General features: G+C 37.4%; 1 protein-coding gene and 1 long non-coding RNA gene across 2 annotated transcripts; one reads left to right on the forward strand and one right to left on the reverse strand.

The window, feature by feature from the left end:
- Positions 1–206: 206 nt before the first annotated feature.
- Positions 207–1400, reverse strand: LOC120131712. The gene is made up of 5 exons (XR_005516945.1): positions 1334–1400; positions 1146–1247; positions 939–1043; positions 722–793; positions 207–218 (listed from the first exon to the last, which is right to left on the reverse strand). It is a non-coding gene; the product is annotated as an uncharacterized LOC120131712 (long non-coding RNA).
- Positions 1401–6004: 4604 nt separating this feature from the next.
- LOC120131795 (nucleolin 1-like) lies at positions 6005–6531 on the forward strand. The gene is made up of 3 exons (XM_039148707.1): positions 6005–6063; positions 6149–6426; positions 6503–6531. Exons 1-3 carry the CDS (start codon positions 6005–6007, stop codon positions 6529–6531), a joined length of 366 nt encoding a protein of 121 aa, XP_039004638.1.
- Positions 6532–22859: the final 16328 nt, after the last annotated feature.

Raw genomic sequence — 22859 nt, forward strand, 5'->3', positions numbered from 1 at the left:
ATGAAATTGGCACTTACAGCTTTCTTCCCGGACTTTAAATCCTGCTGCTTGGTATTTTTCTGTGGTGTTGCGGCATCCACCATTGCTACATCTGTGTCTGATCCCAATATACAAGTACAACATCTCATTAGGCAATCATCATAACCTTCCAAAAGTATAAAGAAAAAAACAGATTCCAATGTTCCAACCTTTTCTTTGGAGTTTTCTTCATGACTTTCCTCATCATCATTGGATGATTCTTCAGATTCCTCATCTTCACTACTGCTTACTTTTTAACAACCTTGGCATCCTTAAACCTTAGACTGCAGTTTACAGAATTAGACAATTCAGGAAATCGATTGTATATCAATGATAAAAGAAACATCTAGTGGAACATAGATGATCAAGAAATTTGACTTTTGGCAGCAGGTGGTTCATCCTCACTTTCATCAGAGAGAAGATTAGTAGAACATGGCATTTTGGTCACATTCAGAACAATGTTGGAAGATTCCAAATTTAAACCATTCGATAAAAAGTTGCTGAGAAAATTTCAGGAATAATAACCGGCAAACTTATGACTAAATTAAAAGCTGTCTGATTAACGCACACAAGAATACAAATACAAGCCCATCAAATAAAGTTAAAAATTCATCAAGGAAAAAACATATCCCGGTATACGTAATATCAGAACTTGTACGAATGCAGAGAGTAACTACATGCAAAAATTCTAAGAAGAAGCAACCTCTTTTGATTTTTTTGTACCAGCTGTGGGGAGTGGCCTTTTTGCAGCAACAGGAGCTTTGTTTGTAGGAGCCTGCAGTATCATTGTTAATTCAATGAATATAACACAAACACTAATTAGGAAATGCCGCCGCCTCAGAAAAAAATTGTTAATTTCTCATATAATCCGATTAGAAAGGAACCAGACCAAAACTAAATACCACATGATTACCAATTACCTTTTCCTCGGAGGAATCGGTATCTTCGGAGCTTTCAGACGACTCTTCTTTCTTTGAAGTTTTCACAGTAAAAGGTTTCTTACCATCCTTTGCTTCAACTTTTTGCTAACATTTATTCATTAACGATAAGAACAAAAAGTAAAGAACCATGACTGAACTGAAATTGATACATATACTAATAAATTCATAAGTAAAGGGACACACCACTTCTTCCTCAGAATCATTATCATCAGAGGAGCTAGTACTGGAATCCTCAATTTTCTTAAGGGTGGGAGCAGAAGCTCTTCACAGAAGTTGCTTTTTTGCATCCTAGTGCAGCAGCAGAAAAAAGAGGCTGTAGAAACCCAAAAAAAAAAAAAAAAGGGAAAGGGAACTTCATGAATGAGACATCACACCTCTTCATCAGAATCCTCCTCAGAGCGCTATCAGTGGATGAAGTTTTATCCTTTGCATCAGTGAAGGACATCTCGCAGAAGAAGCTGGTAAAGTAGCCTTGCGAGGAGGTTCCTATACAAGTAGTAGTAGTGAAATTACAAATAATAATTCAATCACAATTAGAAGGTAGGTTCAAGGCATCAAAGTAAACATTTAAATAATTCCAAGATATTCATTTATTGTAACATTGCAGGCAACACAATACTCGCATCCTCTTCACCCGACGAGCTATCACTTTCTGAACTTTCAGTCGGCACTTTTTTTGCAACAGTAGTAGGTCCTTTCTCGGAGGCAGGTTTTGATTTTTCCTGTATTCGAAAGGAAAAAGCTCACATAAACAAATTATAATGCAATAGTTTCCTAATCGAATTAAAAAGCAAAGATCATTAACAATACAGAACTTACTTCATTTTCATCTGAACTTCAGGAGAGCTTGCCTTTTTAACAGATGCAGAGTCATTTTTAACGGCTGTCGCTACCTTAGTTTTTGCAGCATGTTCCTAAACAAAAATCAACAACAAAGATAAAAATAATCAAGATCTTGCATAGAAATTCTTTTGTTCTATCAAGCATTAGCCTCAATACTCACATCATCCACTGGAATCATCATACTGCTGTTTATATCATATAAAATGACAGTATCCACTGATTTTGAAGGGAATTTTAAGGGGTATGGATGTGAATTCGCTACTGCAGAGGGTGCACGGAAGGTAAATTTCTGTCTGGGTCTTGGATTTGCACGTCAGTGTCTTATCGATAAAACTAAACTAATGTTTTCTGCAATTAATCAGCTAAGTCTTTGTATTAACCGTTTGTACGAAAATAGATTGCCAATACTTATTAGTATAATGTCTTTAATGAACTACTAATTCAATTATAAAAAATAAACTGCTGAAATTAGTATTGAAATTTGTTAGTCTTGTATTCATTCTATAAAATGTTTATAATGCCAAGGAAAGTTGAATACCAAATATATTATTTATTTTTAAAATTTTTATGATTTTGTCAAATTGTTTGTCCAGTAAATGATGATTCAAATTAAAATATATGAATCAACAACAACAACAACAACAAAACCCTATTCCCATATGTAATGGGGTTAAGGGAGGTAGGGTAGTAGGCTGTCCCCAACGCCAGGTTGAGAGCGCTTCCGTGGAAGACCTCCGGCAGTCAGAAAAATTTAAAAATAAAGATAAATACAATGCATGTATAAATAAAGAAAAATAAATAATACTTGAACAGTCTCTCATATGCGCTTCTGTAATGGGAAGTTATCCCTGCAAATAAATCCCTGCATACAAATCTCTGAATATAGACAAAAAAACGTGAGTCCGAAATAAATTTAAAAGACGAAACATGATAAGGATATACAGAAAGTCAGTTGTTGCAAGCTACGATAAAAGAAAAATGTCAAATGGGTTAAAACCTAAACTAATGCAACATTACTCCGCTATCCTAGTTTTAATCCTTCAAAAATTCCCATGACAGAAACATATTCAAAGTAGAAGTCAAGGAAATTACTATAAAGGCATTAAAAAGAAGGCAGAGATGCTACACCCTAGACTGTGACCCACACTACTTGCTACCCTGGTCTTAAGTCTCCATACTTTCCTATCAGAGGTCATGTCCTCGGTAAGGGCTAAATCCTTCAAATCAGATCTCAAGCAGTCTACCCACTTCCTCCTTGGTCGTCCTCTCCTTCTGGCACCGTCGACTATAATCGACTCTACCCCTCCTGACCGCCAGACTGTTGTCTCCTAAGGACATGCTCAAACCACCGTAGTCTTCCCTCCCTCAATTTTTCGGATACAGGCTTCACCCCCAAGGACATCCTAATTGCAGAGTTTGGAGTCATTTCCCACAGAGTCTTACCACATTCCATCGAAGCATTCATTTCTGCGGCCTCCATCCTCCTTACGTGATCCTTCTTGATTGCCCAACATTCTGATCCATACATCAGCGCTGGTCTTATTGCAACTCTATAAAATTTTCCCTTAAGTTTTAGAGGCACCTTCTTGTCACACAAAACTCCTGTAGCTGCCCTCCTCTTTAGCCATCCCGCCTTTATACGGTGCATTACATCATCATCTACACCCCAATCTTTATGTATCATAGACCCTAGATACTTGAAACAATCCTTAGAGGGGAGACGTGTCCTTCAATGCATACGTCTACATCTTCATCGTTTTGGTTCCCACTGAAGTTTGAACATAAATACTCTGTCTTTTCAGTATTGATCCTTAGACCTTTTTCTTCCAAAGCTTTCTTCCAGTTATCCAGTCTACTATTCAGCTCATTTTTGTTTCAGCAACTAGGACAATCGTCAGCGAAAAGCATACACCATGGAAAACCGTCTGGTGTCGCACAATAGATGTCATCCATAATCAAGGCGAAGATGTAAGGGCTAAGAGCCGACCCTGATGGAGTCCGATTTCTACTGGAAAAGCCTCTGTGTCCCCAACTGTAATCCTGTCATATGTAGTAGATCGACAGTACATAACACGAATCGCGGATATAAGCAGTTAGGATCCGTCTCGTTTCCAAGGTCTTCTAGATTGTATTGCAGGGAACGCTATCATACTTCTCAGGTCAATGAACGCCATGTGAAGATCTCTATTTTTTCCCCTATATTTCTCCATAAGCCGTCGAAGTAGATGAATCGCCTCCGTAGTAGACCTACTTGCATAAAGCCAAATTGGTTTTCCGAAACCGTTAACCTGTCTCAACCTAGCCTCTATCACTCTTTCCCATAGCTGTATGACTGAGTAGTTTAATACCTCTATAATTACCACAACGTTGGGGATCTCCTTATTCTTATAGATTGGTATCACCGTAGACTCTCCACTCCTCTGGCTTGGCAGTCTCTAAAATAATATTAAAGATGTTGGTCAACCACTTTACTCACTCTTCTCCTAGGCCAGCCACACAGTGATAGGAATTTGATCTGGACCAACAGCTTTGTCCCTCCGCATCTTCTAAGATCCATTTTGACTTCCTCACTCCCAACCGTACAAGTAGGGCAGTTATTGGCCGTAGTATGATGATCGATGACCCATCAACGGTACTATCTCTATAGGGAGAGGCACCGTCATTAAATAAGCCCATAGAAGTAACTACTCCAAACCCTCTTTATATCATGATTTCACTAAAAGAACACCATTGTTGTCCTTAAAAAAACCTAATGCTACCTAGATCTTTTTCTTATTCTCCCTAGATTTTGCAAGCCTGAAGATGCCGTTTGTCCTTCCTTGGTATCTAATCTCTTGTTACATTTCTCGTATGCCTTATCCTTTGCTTAGCCACTGTTTTCTTGGCTTCTCGCTTTGCCTCCTTGTATATTTGTTTAGCTCTCGATTTCTTCGTCGTCATTGCATTGTAGAAACTCCTTGAAGCATTTTTGCTTTGTCTTCACCTTAGTTTGGACTTCGTCGTTCCACCACCATGATTCTTTATATTCCTTGGCCTTCCCTGTCGATAACCCTAGGGTGTTTTTGCCCACCTCTCTGATGGCATATGCCATATTTTCCATAATATATCTGCATTTTGAGTTTGTAGTTCCAAAACCTGTATGAGACAAAACCTTACTCCTAAAGTCATCAGCTTTCGCTCCATGCAAGTTCTTCCAAAGGATCCTAGGTTTACCTAGTTTATCCCACCTATGAGTGCTCTGCCCATGGCGTACGCGGAACACCAACACCAAAATTTGTGTTATGATGCACATGCCTCATCAGGGAACACCTTACAGTCAATGCAATCCCGTCGATCCAGATTCGAACCAAGATGTAGTCGATTGGGTACAATGTCCCCCGCTATGGAACGTAATCAAGTTGCAATCTCTCTTGTTAAAGGAGGAGTTAGGACCATCATATCGTGAGCAATAACAAATTCAAGCAACGTACGCCCCTCCTCGTTCCTTCTACCAAAAAATGAAACCCCCATGAAACACCGTCATACCCGTCGATTGCACTATGGTCATTGAAGTCTCCCCCTATGAAAACTCTTTGGTCCTCCGGAATGCTCCTAAGTACATCATCTAACGAATCCCAGAAGCAACGTTTCTCCCCTTCACCTAGGCCAACATGTGGGGTGTACACCGAAAGGACATTCACCACTTCCTCTTCTATAATGACCTTAATCATCATGATCCTATCCCGGTATCTGCAAACTTTAACAACATTATCCTTGAGTCTAGGAAACCAAGATACCCACCCCATTTCTAGCGTTATCCTGAGTACCACAACTTGTACCCGTTACACTCTCTGGCGTGAGCCCCTTTCCACCTAGTCTCTTGAATACATACAAAATCTATTTTCCTATTACTTAGTACGTCGGTCAGCTCCAACAACCTAGCATTTAATGTGCCTACATTCATCGTACAAACTCTAAGTCTAGTCTCATTGGCACCATTCTGTCGAGCCCGCCCCCTATACGCCCTATGGGATCTAAAAGAAGGACATGACCTCAAGTAATCATCTGTATCCAAAGCTATAAGGAACTATGAAAAAGGAATCCAAAGAAGACAGAAGCTGACACAAAATAAAACGCTATAGAAAAACAAAAAACATGTGGACTTGTTTCAGTCCTGAAGCAGTCTTCTAACACTCTTCTTTAGAGATACACATTTATATGAGATGAATCCTTATCCCAAGATTGTAGATAAGAAGCTTAGGCCTGGTGCTTTTAGCATGATGTTAGAGAAATAACCTATTAGAACGTAGTCGATTACTGTATGTTTTAGTTGAACAACGTATCTGATAATATACAATGCATTGCAGTTATGCTTATATGGATTTCACTGATGGTGATAGTTTCAACAAAGCCCTAGAACTTGATGGATCTGTACTTAATAAGCATTCCTCGTCTGTGGAGGAGGCAAAGCCAAGAGGTGAATTCTTTGATGGTCCCAGTGGCGGAAGAAGTGGTGGTAGGAGTGGAGGAAGAGACGGTGGTGGTGGTAGAAATGGAGGAAGAGATGTTAGTGGTGGATGGAGTGGGGGTGGTGGCAGAGGACGTGGAATACCTAATAAACCGAACCGTGCTGCTACCGGCACATGTATCAATTGTTACCACTTTCTTTGCTACATTAAATCCTCAAGGTTAATATGGGTTTAAATTTATTTATTATGCAGGGAAGAAGACTTCCACAGATGACGATTAATGAATAGTGCACTCTGCTCGTTTTTCCCATGGTTGCTTATGTTATAGTAATTGCTTTTGTGATAGATTATTATTATTATTATTATTATTATAAAATCTTCTCGATTATTTTAAATAATCAATTAAATTTTTGTTCTTTTACATCCAGATGAATCTCGAAATCCAAAGAATAAAATTTTCCTTTAACCGATTATCATAATGCATTGATGCAACGATTATAAAAATAAAAAAGTTGAATATGTATTAAATACTACAACAAAACTGTTCTGTAGCGGCGTTTGGAGAGAAAACGCCACAAAAGTTAAATATATAGCAGCGTTTACAATCGAAACGCCACAAATTAATACTTTAGCAGAGTTTGTTGTACAAACGCTGTAATAGAGTAGACATATAGCGGCGTTTTTTTGTAAAATGCCGCAATAGGTGGTTTATAATGGCGTTTTTCCAACAAATGTCACAATGAAGAATAGTTTAGCGTCGTTTATAGACAAACGCCACAGAAGGGTTAATTATGGTGGCGTTATTATAAAAACGTCGCAATAGAGTATAAATTTTGCGGCGTTTTAGCCCAATGTCATAATAGAATGGTAAATTAGCGGCGTTTATACCACAAAACCAATAGTGTGTATACATATAGTGGCGTTTATTCCTCAAACGCCGTAATAGTTTTAATCAATAGTGGTGCTTTTAGACAAACACCGCAATAGTGTTAATCAATAGTAGTGTTAATCAATCGTGACGCTTTTTAAACAAACACCACAATAGTGTTAATCAATAGTGGCATTTTTTGTATAAACGCCGCAAAATGTTAAATATATAGTCCTCCCTTTTCTCCTACCCAAACCCTAAAATCATTTAATCTCTTCTTCCCTCAAGCTTATTCTCTGGTACAACAACAACCATCAAACGATTCCAAGTGACGTTGTCTTTTGTATGTCCCAACGACCAAATTGGCCCTCTCACTTACGAACTATAACACAATTGCACGGTTTGATCCCTCTTATCAGTAATGATCTTTTTCATTTTTTGGTCTTCTAAAAATGGGGAAACCCAGAAAGCTAACGTATTTGAGAAAAAAAGCAGGTGTTGCATTGACCAAGAAAATTATCGTCGGAATGTCGTGGCTTTGCTCTAACGATGATCAAATTATCGTTGGGAGGATATCGGTGGTCTCGTTGTCAAAACTCGATGATGACCCGAAAGGAACTTCTATTGCTCCATACCCTTCCATGGTCGATCTCCTTCTTGAAGGTAATATTCTATGAATTTTTCAACCGCTATAATTTATTTTTCTATGCTCAGTCAAATTTCATAGATCGTACGCATGTAGGATCTTCGAAGCTTATTGAGAATGATGATATAGGAATGGATAAATACCCGATGTTTAGAACTGAATTTGGTAACTCTGTGGTGTTGAAAGAATCTTCATTGCAAAAGCAGTATCTATCCTCATGAAGATGCGTTGCCTCTACTGTTACTCCAAGTAAACATTTATATCATCTATTTAAGTTTATTTTAATTTTTATTCAGTTCCCAAGCCACCTACAATCAAGTTTCATACTATAGGTGGAAGGTCGTTATCTGTTTCAAGTGAAGCACTGAAGCGCGCAAGGAGTATTCTTGGTGAACCGGAGGTAGGGGATTTATTTGGTGAAATGGACGAAGAGTTTTATCCATATAGAGTTTACAAGGAGGAAAACTTAACGATGCATCGTCAAACAAGGAAAAAAATCTTTCCTACATCATTTCCCCACGAATGACCACAACTAAATTCTACTGAACAACATGGTGAAGACTATTATGCATAACTTTAATGTTTCTAAATTGTAATGTTATGTTGTTAAGTATTTTATACATACCTTATGTCTTAATTCAAATGTATGGTGTTGTACTTATATAAGCTATATCAGTGAATTTAGTTGATGTATAGCATAAATGAAAATGTAAAATGAAACTAATATTATGTAAATAAAAGGTTATTAGCGGTGTTTGTATACAAAAATGCCGTTATAGATCGCCTGTTGCGGCGTTTGTATCCGAAAACGTCGCGAAAGAATATACTTTAGTGGCATTTAAAAACAACGCCTTAAAAAAGTTATATTTTTTTTTATAGCGACGTTTTTTAAATCAATCGCGCAAATACTATTAATTAGTGGTGTTTCTAAACCCCAAACACGCTAAAAAGTTGTACTTTAATGGCGTTTTTGACATAAACGTCGCAATAGAGTTGTATTTAGTGGCATTTGTTACCAAACGCCGCTAAAAAGTTGAATTAGTGGCGCTTTTGAAATAAACGCCGTAATGTTTTCTCCTTTAGTGGCGTTTTCATAATAAACACTGTAATGTTTTCTCCATTAGTGGCGTTTTTGTAATAAACGCTGCCCCTATTCGAAATCCCGATCCTTTATGTGTTTCCCCCCCAAATCTTCCTCCACTTAGCTTTGTGTATTTGGGTTTAGTGTTCACCACAATCCACCATCTCACCGCGAATCATCAGCCACTTATCTTTTCTCCAATATTATCAATGCCACTCTCATTTTTGATTCAATTTTAGGGTTAATAATGTTATGTCAGCATTAAAAACGAAGCCTTTTGCTGCTGAGAGCACGACAAATAAGTCTGTTATACTTGTTTCCCTTCCAGTCCTTCCTTTTTATGAAAGTTTTGTCCATTAATTATGCTGATTTTTAAATAACTGCCATTTTCGTGTTGGTTACTGCACTGTAAAACTAAAGTTGAATTGTTGGACAAGTTTGAGCTTAAATGGTAAATGATTAGACCCAAATAATCATAAAAGGATAATATTTGTAGTTATGAGATAAAGAGGAGGAACAAATGTTATTAGAACCTTGTGCATATGAAAAACAAAATTTTGGGTGAGGTTACCGTGTTTGCATTAAGGGAGAAGCTACACCCCTTTTCCCAAGCTCAAGTTCCTTGTCTTCTTCTTAGAGCACCCAGGTAGAAACTTTATTGAGCTACACTCTTTGGCCGCATCACCTTTACACTTTGATTCAAGCTTTGTTTCTTCATAGTGGTAAGGGTAGTTAGAATTGAGTTTCTCTTTGGATGATTTTGAGAAGGTAAGTGCCGCAATCATCACCTTTACAACTTTGATTCAAGCTTTGTTTCTTCATAGTTGGTAAGGGTAGTTAGAATTGAGTTTATAAAGACTACAAGACCTGATATCTTATATATGAAAGTATTATCCATATTCATGAATTGTACAATTGATGCATTTCTTATTTTGTGCATATTAGGAGTATCAATAAAATTATCAATCTCCTGAACCTATCATTGCTTCAATAAAATTAGAGAATTCACATAATAAATTTCTTCAATCATTGCTTCAATACTGTCTGTCAGTTTTTAGTTACAACAATGAATAAGCCAACCAAACCAAGGATGTTGAGATATCAAACAACCGAAATTCCAATAATTTGATCCTAATTTTATCTTAACAGATGAAATCTCATGTAATACTATGGATACAAACTAGAAAATCTGATACTTCTTTCTTTTTGTTGGAAGAACAAATAAGGTGACAAAAAAATACAAGTCGTCTTCACATATCATTCTCAATCTTCAGTGTGATGCTAACAAATTCCATGCATTTGAAATGTATCTTCATTGATCATATTGACAATAACAATTAAAAAGATGAAAAGTTGGGGACAAAAGGAAAATAATACCACCAAAATAGAGAACTACAACAGAGCCATCATCCTGAAACGAATCCTTCTCATACTGAACAAACCAACAGTAAATATTAGACTAAATATTACTAATGAGTACTTGCCTCCATTCTTTTGAGTTGTAAATTGTAATGAGTAATTTCCTTGTTATCTATGTACCCATTTCATACTTAATGTTTATTCAACTTATTTCAACTTAATGTTACCCCTTGAGAATTTGGTAGGAGTGCTGATATAACTGTGAAATTTCAAACTATCATTTTCTTAATGTGCAGATTAGTGCTGCCCAGTTTTCTCGTCCATTTTGGTTTTCTCCTGGGCCAAAATCATTGATACAAAAGATCCTTCACCCCAATCCTAAAACCGTAAGGGGGTGTTTGGATGGGGGAATGTGGGATTCCCATGGGAATGTAATCCACATTCCCCCGTTTGGTTAGTCCGGGAATCCTATTCCCGGTAATGTAAGATTACCAATAGTGGATTTTTTGGGGTATATTACCGGGAATGTCATTACCTCCATTTCCTTAGGTATTGTTGGATTACCAGCGTTTTGGACTAAAATGCCTTTAAATTTTTATTTTTTTTTCAAAAATATATTTCTTCTGTCATCGAATAATAAAATTTTACGAGATTAAATTACAAATTATCCTTAAATTATTTTAGATTTACAAAAAAAATCTATAATTAAAATTTTATATGAAGTTCAAGGGTTAAAATAAAATTTTATCATTTCATTAAACTTTTTTTTATTTTTAATTTTGTAAAAAATATATAAATATTATGAATTTAATTTTTTTAAAGAAAATATATAAATATTTTCTAACTTGTAATATTACACAAATATATAATTAGGACAATTTGGTCAAATATACATTCCAATAATCTTTTATTCCTTTAACCAAACACGGTAATCTTACATTCCTGCTAAGCCAACCAAACACAAAATACAACATTCCCAGTAATGCTATTCCTTGGTAATCTTACATTCCCACTGGTAATCTTATATTCCGTGAACCAAACGCACCCTAAGTGTATTAAGGTTAGTGATAATCTCTACTTTTTGTTTATTCGAATGTCATTATTAACATGTCTGATAGGTGTTTTGTTTCGTTTTGGTTGTTGGTAGTTTGATTGATTTATTGGAATCTAGTTTTGATCCAAGTGTGTGTGTCATTCATGCTAGTTGGTGTTGACGCCATAGACTAAATAAAGTTGAATAGATTATGTCATGTCAGCTTCAATTCTAAACTAAAGGATAATGTAAACCTGTTTAATGAGCCAACTGAAAGAAGATATGAAACTCTAATATAATGCATGAATTGAACCTCAAATGCATACAAGAATTATTTTAATGATGTTGTTCCGTTTCCCCGGTCTGTACAGGAGTAGAAAAGAACTATAAATTTAAAACTTGAGCTTGCATTTGTGCTAAAAACCATATACATATGTTCAACATCTAGAAACAGACTTTAAATTAAGCTATGATTCAATAAATATAAACAAGAGAAAAAACATGGGAGAGGGTAACAAACCTAAGCATTGAATGTCGCTCTAAGAAAGTTCAAAATCTTGATAATTAACAAAATCTCACCAGTATTAACGAGCCTATTAATGGCACATACTAACATCAGAGTACTCCTAACCATAAATGTTAGTTTTCATTGAAATCAAAAAGTAGCATGGTAAATTAAACCTAAGCCAATGTAATTATCTTAGTCTTGGGTTCACATATTGAGCTATTTATGTACCAGAGAACATACATCACAGACATTTACGCATACCTTCCTCTTACTTTTTCAAAGTAGAAAGGAGTAAATTCTTTTTCAAATATAGAATGACTTCCATTCCTTTAGTATACTTTTAGTTTTCTAAAGGGAATTTTACAATATTAGAGCTTAACCACCAACACATACTTTAAATCTTATAAAAAACCATTCATCAACTTGCTCTTTTCTGATTAATACTTGTTCTGTGTAACTCTTTAAAATTGATGGGCCTTTCAAAGTAGCACTGACCGTATCCGTAGTTAATTACAGCTTTGTTAGAACTTTCAAACCATGTACGATAAGACTGTTTTAGGTCATACAATGACTTATGTTTTATCATATGGCCCAGAAGGGATTTAAGTCTTTCATTACTTGTATTGTGAACATTAAAGGTTCCTTGTCCACGATTGAGGGGATTCGTACAATTAGCGAGTTTCCTGATGTTTTCCAAGGAGTTGCCAGGGTTACCTCTTGTTAAGAGTAGGTAGAGTTTAGATTGAGACTTATCAAGGATCTGCACATATTTCCATGGCATCCTATCGCAAGGCTCCAAATGAACTTAAGGAGTTAAAGGTTCAGTTACAAGAATTATTCGATTGAGGATTTATCAGGCATAGTACCTCACCCTGGGGAGCTCTAGTTCTGTGTGAAAAAGAAGGATGTATCACTAAGGGGATGTATTGACTACCGAAAGTATTATCAATTAAAAATTAAAGGTTCTGATGTTGCGAAGACTGTCATTCGCACTAGATATGGGAATTATGAGTTCTTGGTGATGCCTTTTGGTCTGACGAACACTCCGTAGTTTTTATGGATTTGATGAATTGTATGTTCCGACCATATTTGGATCAATTTGGAGTTGTATTCATTGATGATATTCTGGTATATTCCCGAACCGAGGCAGAGAGCATGATGATCATTTAAAGATTGTTCTACAGACTCTGAGAGAGCATCAGTTGTATGTTAAGTTGAGCAAATGTGAGTTTTGGATTTGGGAGGTGTCATTCTGCAGACCTTATGGAGCTTCCTTTAGAGGAGTTGAATTTAATTCTGGGGATGGATTAGTTGAATAAACATAAGGTCAATTTGGATATTGAATACAAGACAGATACTCTGAAGACTTCTGCTGGTCGGATTGTTGTATTAATTGGTGAACGTCGCAGCTATCTCTCCAATATAGTTTTAGCTTGGGAAATTGATCATATGGCCTAGAAGGGATATGAGTCTTTCATTGCTTTTATTTTGAACATTAAAGGTTCCTTGTCCGCGATTAAGAAGATTCATACAGTTAGCGAGTTTCCTGATGTCTTTCCGGAGGAGTTGTCAGGTTACCTCCTGATAGAGAGATAGAGTTTTAGATTGGGACTTATCCAGATCTGCACTTATTTCCATGGCACCCTATCGCATGGCTCCAAATGAACATAAGGAGTTGAAGGTTCAGTTACAAAATTATTCGATCGAGGATTTATCAAGCATAGTACCTCACCCTGTAGAGCTCCAGTTCTGTTTGTGAAAAAGAAGGATGGATCACTAAGGCTATGTATTGACTACCGGAAGTTGAATTAGATGATAGTTAAGAATAAGTACCCACTACCCAGGATTAATGACTTATTTGATCAATTGATGTGCTATTGTATTCTCTAAGATTGATCTTCGTTCGGGGTATTATCAATTAAAAGTGAAAGGTTCAGATGTTGCGAAAACTGTCATTCGCACTAGATATAGGCATTATGAGTTCTTGGTGATGTTTTTTGGTCTGACGAACGCTCCCGTAGCTTTTATGGATTTGATGTATCATGTGTTCCGAACGTATTTGGATCAATTTGTAGTTGTATTCATTGATGATATTCTGGTTTATTCCTGAATCGAGGCAGAGTTGGATGATTTTGAAGATTGTTCTACAGAATCTGGAGAGCATCGGTTGTATGCTATTTGAGAAAATGTGAGTTTGGCTTCGGGAGGTGTCATTCCTTGGGTATATTATTTCGAAAAGGGGTATTCAGGTGGATCCGAGTAATATTGAGGCTATTGTGAGTTAGAAGTGACCCAAGAATATCTATGAGATTCGTAGTTTCTTGGGCTTAGCAGGTTATTATCGACGATTTATCGAGGGTTTCTCCATCGTCGCTTCTCTATTGACGAAGTTGTTAAGGAAAAATATCCCATTTGAATAGGGCAAAGCACAACAGGAGAGTTTTGAGAAATTAAAGGTGGTTTTGACTCAAACACCAGTTTTAACTCAACCTTAGTCAGGAAAGATTTTACAGTGTCTAGTGATGCTTCACACTCAGGACTTGGTTGTGTTCTAATGCAGGAGGGTAAGGTAGTAACTTATGCGTCCCGTCAGCTGCGAGCGCATGAGTGTATTTATTCGACCCATGATTTGGAGTTAGCAGTAGTGATATTTTCCTTAAAGATTTGGAGACACTATCTTTATGGAGAGAAGTGTTACATTTTTACAGATCATAAGAGTTTAAAGTATCTTTTGACCTAGAAGAAGCTTAATTTTTACAGCGGCGTTGCTAGAGTTTCTGAAGGATTATGATTGTGTGATTGATTATCCCCAGGTAAAGCTAACATTGTAGCGGATGGTTTGAGTCGAAAGGAAATAACGAATTTAAGGTTCTTAATGGCCAGGATGAATTTATTTGATGATGGCACTCTTTTAGCAGAATTGCAAGTTAAGTTAACCTTGGTTGAAGAGATCAAGGCTAAGTAATCTTTTGATATCTCATTGCTTTCTATTTTTTAGAAAGTGGAGGTGGGAACAACATCATATTATAATGTTAACCAGGATGGAGTATTATGCTTCAAGGGTCGATATTGTATGTTTAATGATTCTGAGTTGAGGCAGACTATCCTTATTGAGGCTCATAGTAGTCTATATGTTATGCACCCCGGTGGAGATAAGATGTACCGGAATCTAAGAGAGAGATATCACTGGATTGGCATGAAGAAAGACATCTCTGATTTTGTAGTTGGATGTTTGACTTGTCAGCAAGTTAAGTCAGAACATAAGCATCCTTCAGGTTGTTACAGCCTATCAAGATTCCCGAGTGGAAATGGGGTCGTAATACTATGGACTTCATAAATGGGTTGCCTTTGACCCCTTCGAAAAAGGATTCGATGTGGGTAATAATTGATAGGCTTAAAAAGTTGGCTCATTTCATTCATGTGTGGGTAAATTATACGTTGGATAAGCTGGTTAGGTTGTATATTTCAGAGATTGTCAGATTGCATGGTCATCTATTTTGGGTACGAGATTGGATTTTATATCATTCCACCCGCAAATTGTTGGTCAATCTGATAGAGTGATTCAGCTTCTAGAGGATATGTTCCGGGCTGCGTGATTGATTTTCGAGGTAGTTGGGAGAACTTTTTAACTTTGGTTGAGTTTGCTTACAATAACAGTTACCATGCCAGCATTTGTATGGCACCCTATGAAGCACTCTATGGGCGTAGATGTCACACCTCGATATGTTGGACTGAGTTTCTTGATCGAAGACTTTGGACCTGAGTTAGTGCACGAGATGGAGGACACAGTCATATTGATCCGTGACCGTCTGAAAGAGGCATTTGATAGACAGAAGTCTTATGCTGATCAAAGGAGGAAAGATATTCAGTTTGAGATGGATATCATGTCTTTTTAAAAGTATCCCGTGGAAGAAAGTACTGAGATTTGTGCGTAAGGGTAAATGAGTTTCGTATCTAGAAGAAAGTAGGACACTTTGCATATCAACTTGAGTTGCCTCCCCAACTCCGTCGTATTCATGGTGTATTTCATGTATCTATGTTGATGCGATATCGTCCAGATCTAGGTCACATCATTCAGGTTGAGGAGGTAGAGTTGCGACCTGATTTGTCATATGAGGAGGAGCCCGTTCAGATTTTAGAAAGGGACGAACAAGTTTTTCAGACTAGGCGTATTCCAATGGTCAAAGTTCAATGGAGTAATTGTGGCCCCTTAGAAGCTACTTGGGAGACATTGGAGTCAATGGAGCCTCAGTTTCCTCATCAATTTTAATAAGGTAAATTTTGAGGACGAAATTTCTTGTAAAGGGGGAGAATTGTAACAACTGTAATATATATATATTTAAGCAATTTGGTGAAATTTAAGGGTTAAATTAAAAGTTTCCCAAAACTTGTAGGCCTTCTTAGAATTGGAAGAAAATTCAGGGATCTAGCCCTCAATTTACCCATTTTGTGTCGACATGTAAAAAAATAAATAAGTGCACGTTTGGGTTCTGGTATACAAATTAGAAACCAAACCAAAAAAAATTCTCCCCCAACCCTTCTTCCAAGGTCGATTTCGTCGCCGTCCGGCCATTCCAGTTCTCACCACCACTCCCGCTTAGTTCGTCGTCAATCGGTGAACAAAACCTGGTAAACCTCTCATCGTGAAACGTCGTCTAACACTGTGAATTTCGATTCAAAGTTTTAAAGTTTTTTTAACACCACCGCCGTGAAAATTATCGATTCATCGTCGATCATTGCTCTGCTTTTTACACCTCTCGCACCATCGTGTTCATTGTGTCATTTTGAGTCCACTGGTGTCTTTCTTGTCTCCGTCGTCACCGGTGCATAAGGGAGGTGAGGAAGTTAAAGTTTCTGACATCTTAAAATCGAGCTCTATGCCATTCAAAATTTTGAACCGAGCTTGGTAAGTGTCTCAAAATCCAATAAAATAATTTTAAGAATTTTTGTAGAATTTTTTGGACGCTCTACGCTGCCGCACACCATAAGATTGTCTGACCCGTTGACTGTTGATCTTTGACTGCTAACCGTTGACTTTGACCAAAAAGTCATATTTTATGTATTTCGACGTCATGTGTCCGATTCCGAAGTACGTTTTGCCAAATTCGAACCTGAAAGCCTCCAAATTATCAGTCACACCCGAACATGCATATGTACTTAAGAGTTTTTAACTTCGAATAATTAAAGTAAGACTTGAGACTGATAAATTATTTAATTTTGAAGGTACTAGAGACTTATCTGATCGTTCGCCAGCTCGGCCCAACTCTTCTTGATCTGTTAGGCTAAGGGAGTCGATAGTCACTCGTATGAATCGTGAACTTTTTGAATACCTGATTTAAAATATTACTCCGATATTAACTCTAACTGTTATGAATTAGGTTCGAGCACTGTAGCAGAGCGTGACCAGGCCGATGCTCAATAATTTTACTGTGTGCCTATTTTACGAGGTGTGTTCCCTATGTGATATTTGATGGTTTTTATTGGTTTGATGTATATATATATATATATATATATATATATATCATTGGAATGTATGATTCAATGGATGATGGTTCATGAATTATGATGAAACAATGTATGATATTTGAATGATTATTTTCAATTGACTGTATTATTTTACCGGATAGGAATCATGGAAATTTATACTTGTTATATGAAATATGTTATGGGAATATTATATGGGTAGGTTGGAGTATGAAGCCCTGATCAAGCTGGTAAATCCTTACAGACCTAAGACAACACTTGGGTAGGCTTCGGGCCCCAAGTTATTCCCTTAGGTTGGCCCCTTATACTAATGGGTATAAGGTTGCCCCATGGATGTAGTTCTTGGAACTGCATATGGTGTATGACAGGAGGGTATATTATGTGTTTTAATATCTTATGTTTTATCACGATTTCCATGATACTTGAAAGACGATTTATTGATGGTTTTTCATATTATGTTTTTACTGCAATAACAGGACAAACTGAGCCCTAGCTCACTTTTCAAGTTGTTTTCCCCTTCAGATACTGGTGGATAGGCAGATTCAAGCACTTGGAGAATTGACACATTGTTGAAGAACTTTTTTTATAATGTTTCTTCCTTCCGAAATGATTTTAATTATAGTGACATGAGCCTTATTTTTGAAGTACTTATATTTTCATAATGATCACTGCTTTTGCTACTTATATTTGATTTATGATGCCCCGGATTTATTCCATGTTTTATTTATCTAGTCACTTTTAGTTTTATATTTACAAGTTGGGTTTTATTGTATTTTTTTTATACTTTTATAATTGTCAATTTGTAATATGATTTAAGTTATCGAATAAAGTTTTTAGAAAAATGTCTTTAAGAATCATTAATGTAATATGCTTAGACTTAGTCAAAACAAATAGGTTGGGTCTAGGGTGTTACATTTAATTGGTATCAAAGCTTTTGGTTTTTAAACCTCGAACTGTGTACGAGTCCAAACTGGAAATACGGTTTTGACATGTTTTACAAAGCAATTCACTAAGGCCATGTTATAAAGTTTTTATGATTTTAAATTGTGTTTGGGACTCCAAGTGCCAATCTAACCATAGGCTTCATCTTATGTAGTAAATTCGAGATCCACCAAGATGAGTGCTAGACGTGGTCGTCGATCTCGCCGTGGGTGAGGTCGAGTGGCTAGATTTGTAGACTTGATAGATGAGATACGTGTAGATCCCCCACCTCTGATAGATGATCATGGTCCTACGAGCCCAACGGATCTGCATTCTGCCTCTAGTAATTGCATGACTACTCCGATTAGAGGAGAGAACGGTACTGAACCTGAGTCTACCAGAGTTGTATTAGATGAGAATTTTGATAGACAATTTCTGCAGCTGATTCAGGGAATGGTAAGAGCTGCTGGCGTTGTATCCAAGGTTCCTATTTCTCAGACTCTGATTGCCAATGGGGCCAGAAGTTTTGGAGGTCAGATTGGTGGAGCTCCTATTGAAGCAGAAGATTAACTCCATGATACAGAAATACGTATGGATCATTTGGGTTTGGACTCATCTAAGAGATATTTGTGTGCAATTACGATGTTAGATGGGAATGGCCACACCTGATGGGAGTCTGTAGTCAGTAGTGTCTCAGTTGATCGTTTAACTTGGGAGTTCTTTAAAGAGCGTTTCAGGAATCATTTTTTGGGAGAACGTTATCTGGCTGAGAGACGACAACAGTTCCAAGACTTGGTGCAGGGTGATATGTTAGTCTCAGAGTACGAGATGGAATTCTTGAAACTGTTAAAATATAGCATTAGTCTGGTTCCCACTAAGAGAGATAGATGACGTAAATTTGCTCTTGGACTCGGATATGAGCTACGTATGTAGGTTGTGACCCACCAAGATGAGATTTTTGATATGTTAGTGGGCCGAGCAAAATATGATGAAGAGGTGGAGGCTTTAGCTCCTGTTAAAGGGCGTGTCGAACAGAAGCGATCTAAGAAATCTATTAGCCCTACTGAGTCTTCTGCACAGTTAATGAAGAGAATTCATACTTTGACCCCTCAAAAGAGCAATACTCGTTTCAGGCCTGTAGCATCTTCACTTCTAACTGTTAGTCGAGGTGGTTCTTCAGGGTTGTCTCAGGTGCCCCTTTGTGAATATTGTGGTAATTAACATAGAGGAGAGTTCGTAAGAAGATGGGTGTTTGCTATCATTGATGTTCTATATGAGCGGATTATCCACAGCTAGCTACATCAGAGTGAACAGCTACTCTTACTTCTACACGTTCGTGTCCATCAGTTCAGACCCCAGCCAGAGGTCGTAGTCATGGAAGCCTTCCAGATCAGTATCCAAGAAAAATAGTAGAGCTCGACCCCATCAGAGTTAAGAGACTACAGTTTCAGAGGCCAGAAAGCCAGCTCTAGTGTATGCTACCAGACGTCGGGATGACAGAGATGTGCCAGAGGTTATTGCATGTACATTTACCATATATTATGTTCCATACTTTACATTACTAGAAAATAGCTCCACCCATTCCTACGTATAGAGTTCAGTATCCCAAAATCTTAAGATTCTGATTAAAGACATTGATAATACTGTTACGGTTACGACTCCATTATGATATTCTGTGTTGGTGAATAAGGTATTTCGGTGTAGTCCTCTGAAGGTTTAGGGTGAAAATTTTCTTGTAGACCTTATGGAGCTTCATTTAGAGGAGTTCAATTTAATTCTGGGGATAGATTGGTTGAATAAACATAAGGTCAATTTGGATTTTGAATACAAGACAGCTACTCTGAAGACTTCTGATGGTCGGATTGTTGTGTTAATTGGTGAACGTCGCAGCTATCTCTCCGATATAGTTTTAGGTTGGGAAATTGATCATATGGCCCAGAAGGGATTTAAGTCTTTCATTGCTTGTATTTTGAACATTAAAGGTTCCTTGTCCACAATTGAGGGGATTCATACAGTTAGTGAGTTTCCTGATGTCTTTCTGGAGGAGTTGCCAGGGTTACCTCTTATTAAAGAGGTAGAGTTTTAGATTGAGGCTTATCAAGGATCTGCACCTATTTCCATGGCATCCTATCGCAAGGCTCCAAATGAACTTAAGGAGTTAAAGGTTCAGTTACAAGAATTATTCGATCGAGGATTTATCAGGCATAGTACCTCACCCTTGGGAGCTCCAGTTCTGTTTGTGAAAAAGAAGGATGTATCACTAAGGCTATGTATTGACTACCGAAAGTTGAATAAGATGACAGTTAAGAATAACTACCCACTACCCAGGATTAATGACTTATTTGATCAATTGCGATGTGCTATTGTATTCTCTAAGATTAATCTTCGTTCGAGGTATTATCAATTAAAAGTTAAAGGTTCTGATGTTGCGAAGACTGTCATTCGCACTAGATATGGGAATTATGAGTTCTTGGTGATGCCTTTTGGTCTGACGAACGCTCCCGTAGTTTTTATGGATTTGATGAATTGTATGTTACGACCATATTTGGATCAATTTGGAGTTGTATTCATTGATGATTTTCTGGTATATTCCCGAACCGAGGCAGAGAGCATGATGATCATTTGAAGATTGTTCTACAGACTCTGAGAGAGCATCGGTTGTATGTTAAGTTAAGCAAATGTGAGTTTTGGCTTCGGGAGGTGTCATTCCTTGCGCATATTGTTTCGGCAAGGGGTATTCAGGTAATCCGAGTAATATTAAGGCTATTATGAGTTAGAAGTGACTCAAGAATGTCTCTGAGATTCATAGTTTCTTAGGCTTAGCAGGTTATTATCGTTGATTGGTTTTAGGGTTTCTCCATCATCGCTCCTCCATTGACGAAGCTGTTAAGGAAAAATATCCCATTTGAATAGGGAAAAGCACAACATGAGATATTTGAGAAATTAAAGGCGGTTTTGACTCAAGCACCAGTTTTAACTCAACCCGAGTCCAGGAAAGATTTACAGTGTATAGTGATGCTTCACACTTAGGACTTGGTTGTGTTCTAATGCGTGAGGGTAAGTAGTGGCTTATGCGTCCCGTTAGCTGTGACTGCATGAGTGTATTTATTCGACCCATGATTTGGAGTTAGCAGCAGTGATATTTGCCTTAAAGATCTGGAGACACTATCTTTATGGAGAGAAGTGTTACATTTTTATGGATCATAAGAGTTTAAAGTATCTTTTGACCTAGAATGAGCTTAATCTGAGACAGCGGCGTAGGCTAGAGCTTCTGAAGGATTATGATTGTGTGATTAATTATCACCCAGGTAAAGCTAACATTGTAGCGGATGGTTTGAGTTGAAAGGTGATAATGAATTTGAGGTTCTTAATGGTCAGGATGAATTTATTTAATGATGGCACTCTTTTAGCATAATTACAAGTTAAGCCGACCATGGTTGAAGAGATCAAGGCTAAACAATCTTTTGATAGCTCATTGATTTCCATTTTTGAGCAAGTGGAGGTGGGAACAACATCAGATTATAATGTTAACCAGGATGGAGTGTTATGCTTTAAGGGTCGATATTGTATGCCTGATGATATTAAGTTGAGGCAAACTATCCTTATTGAGGCTCATAGTAGTCCATATGTTATACACCCCGGTGGAGATAAAATGTACCAAAATCTAAGAGAGAGATATCACTGGATTGGCATGAAGAAAGACATCTTTGATTTTGTGGCTGGATGTTTGACTTGTTAGCAAGTTAAGTCAGAACATTAGCATTCTTCAGGTTGTTACAGCCTATCAAGATTCCCGAGTGGAAATGGGGTCGTATTACTATGTACTTCATTACTAGGTTACATTTGAGCCATTCAAAAAAGGATTCGATGAGTGTAATAGTTGATAGGCTTACAAAGTCGGCTCATTTCATTCCTGTGCGGGTAAATTATACGTTGGATAAGCTGGTTAGGTTGTATATTTCGGAGATTGTCAGATTGCATGGTGTCCCGTTATCTATCATTTTTATCGAAATCCAAGATTTACTTCGAGATTTTAGAAGGCACTACATATGGATTTGGGTACGAGATTGGATTTTAGTATAGCATTCAACCCACAAACTGATGGTCAATCTGATAGAGTGATTCTGGTTCTGGAGGATATGTTGCGGGGCTGCGTAATTGATTTTCGAGGTAGTTGGGAGAACTTTTTACCATTGGTTGAGTTTGCTTACAATAACAGTTACCATGCCAGCATTCCTATGGCACCCTATGAAGCACTCTATGGGCATAGATGTCACACCTCGATATGTTAGACTGAGTTGCTTGATCGGAAGACTTTGGGACCTGAGTTAGTGCACAAGATGAAGGACACAGTCATATTGATCCGTGACCGTCTGAAAGAGGCATTGGATAGACAGAAGTCTTATGCTGATCAAAGGAGGAAAGATATTCAGTTTGAGATTGGATATCATGTCTTTTTAAAAGTATCCCCATGGAAGAAAGTATTGAGATTTGTGCGTAAGGGTAAATTGAGTTTCGTATCTAGAAGAAAGTAGGACATTTTCCATATCAGCTTGAGTTGCCTCCCCAACTCCGTCGTATTCATGATGTATTTCATGTATCTATGTTGAGGCGATATCGCCCAGATCCAGGTCACATCATTCAGGCTGAGGAGGTAGAGTTACGACCTGATTTGTCATATGAGGATGAGCCCGTTTAGATTTTAGAAA

This window comes from Hibiscus syriacus, unplaced genomic scaffold (assembly GCF_006381635.1).
Source record: "Hibiscus syriacus cultivar Baekdansim isolate YM2019G1 unplaced genomic scaffold, ASM638163v2 tig00001713_pilon, whole genome shotgun sequence".
NCBI classification, from domain to species: Eukaryota; Viridiplantae; Streptophyta; class Magnoliopsida; order Malvales; family Malvaceae; genus Hibiscus; species Hibiscus syriacus.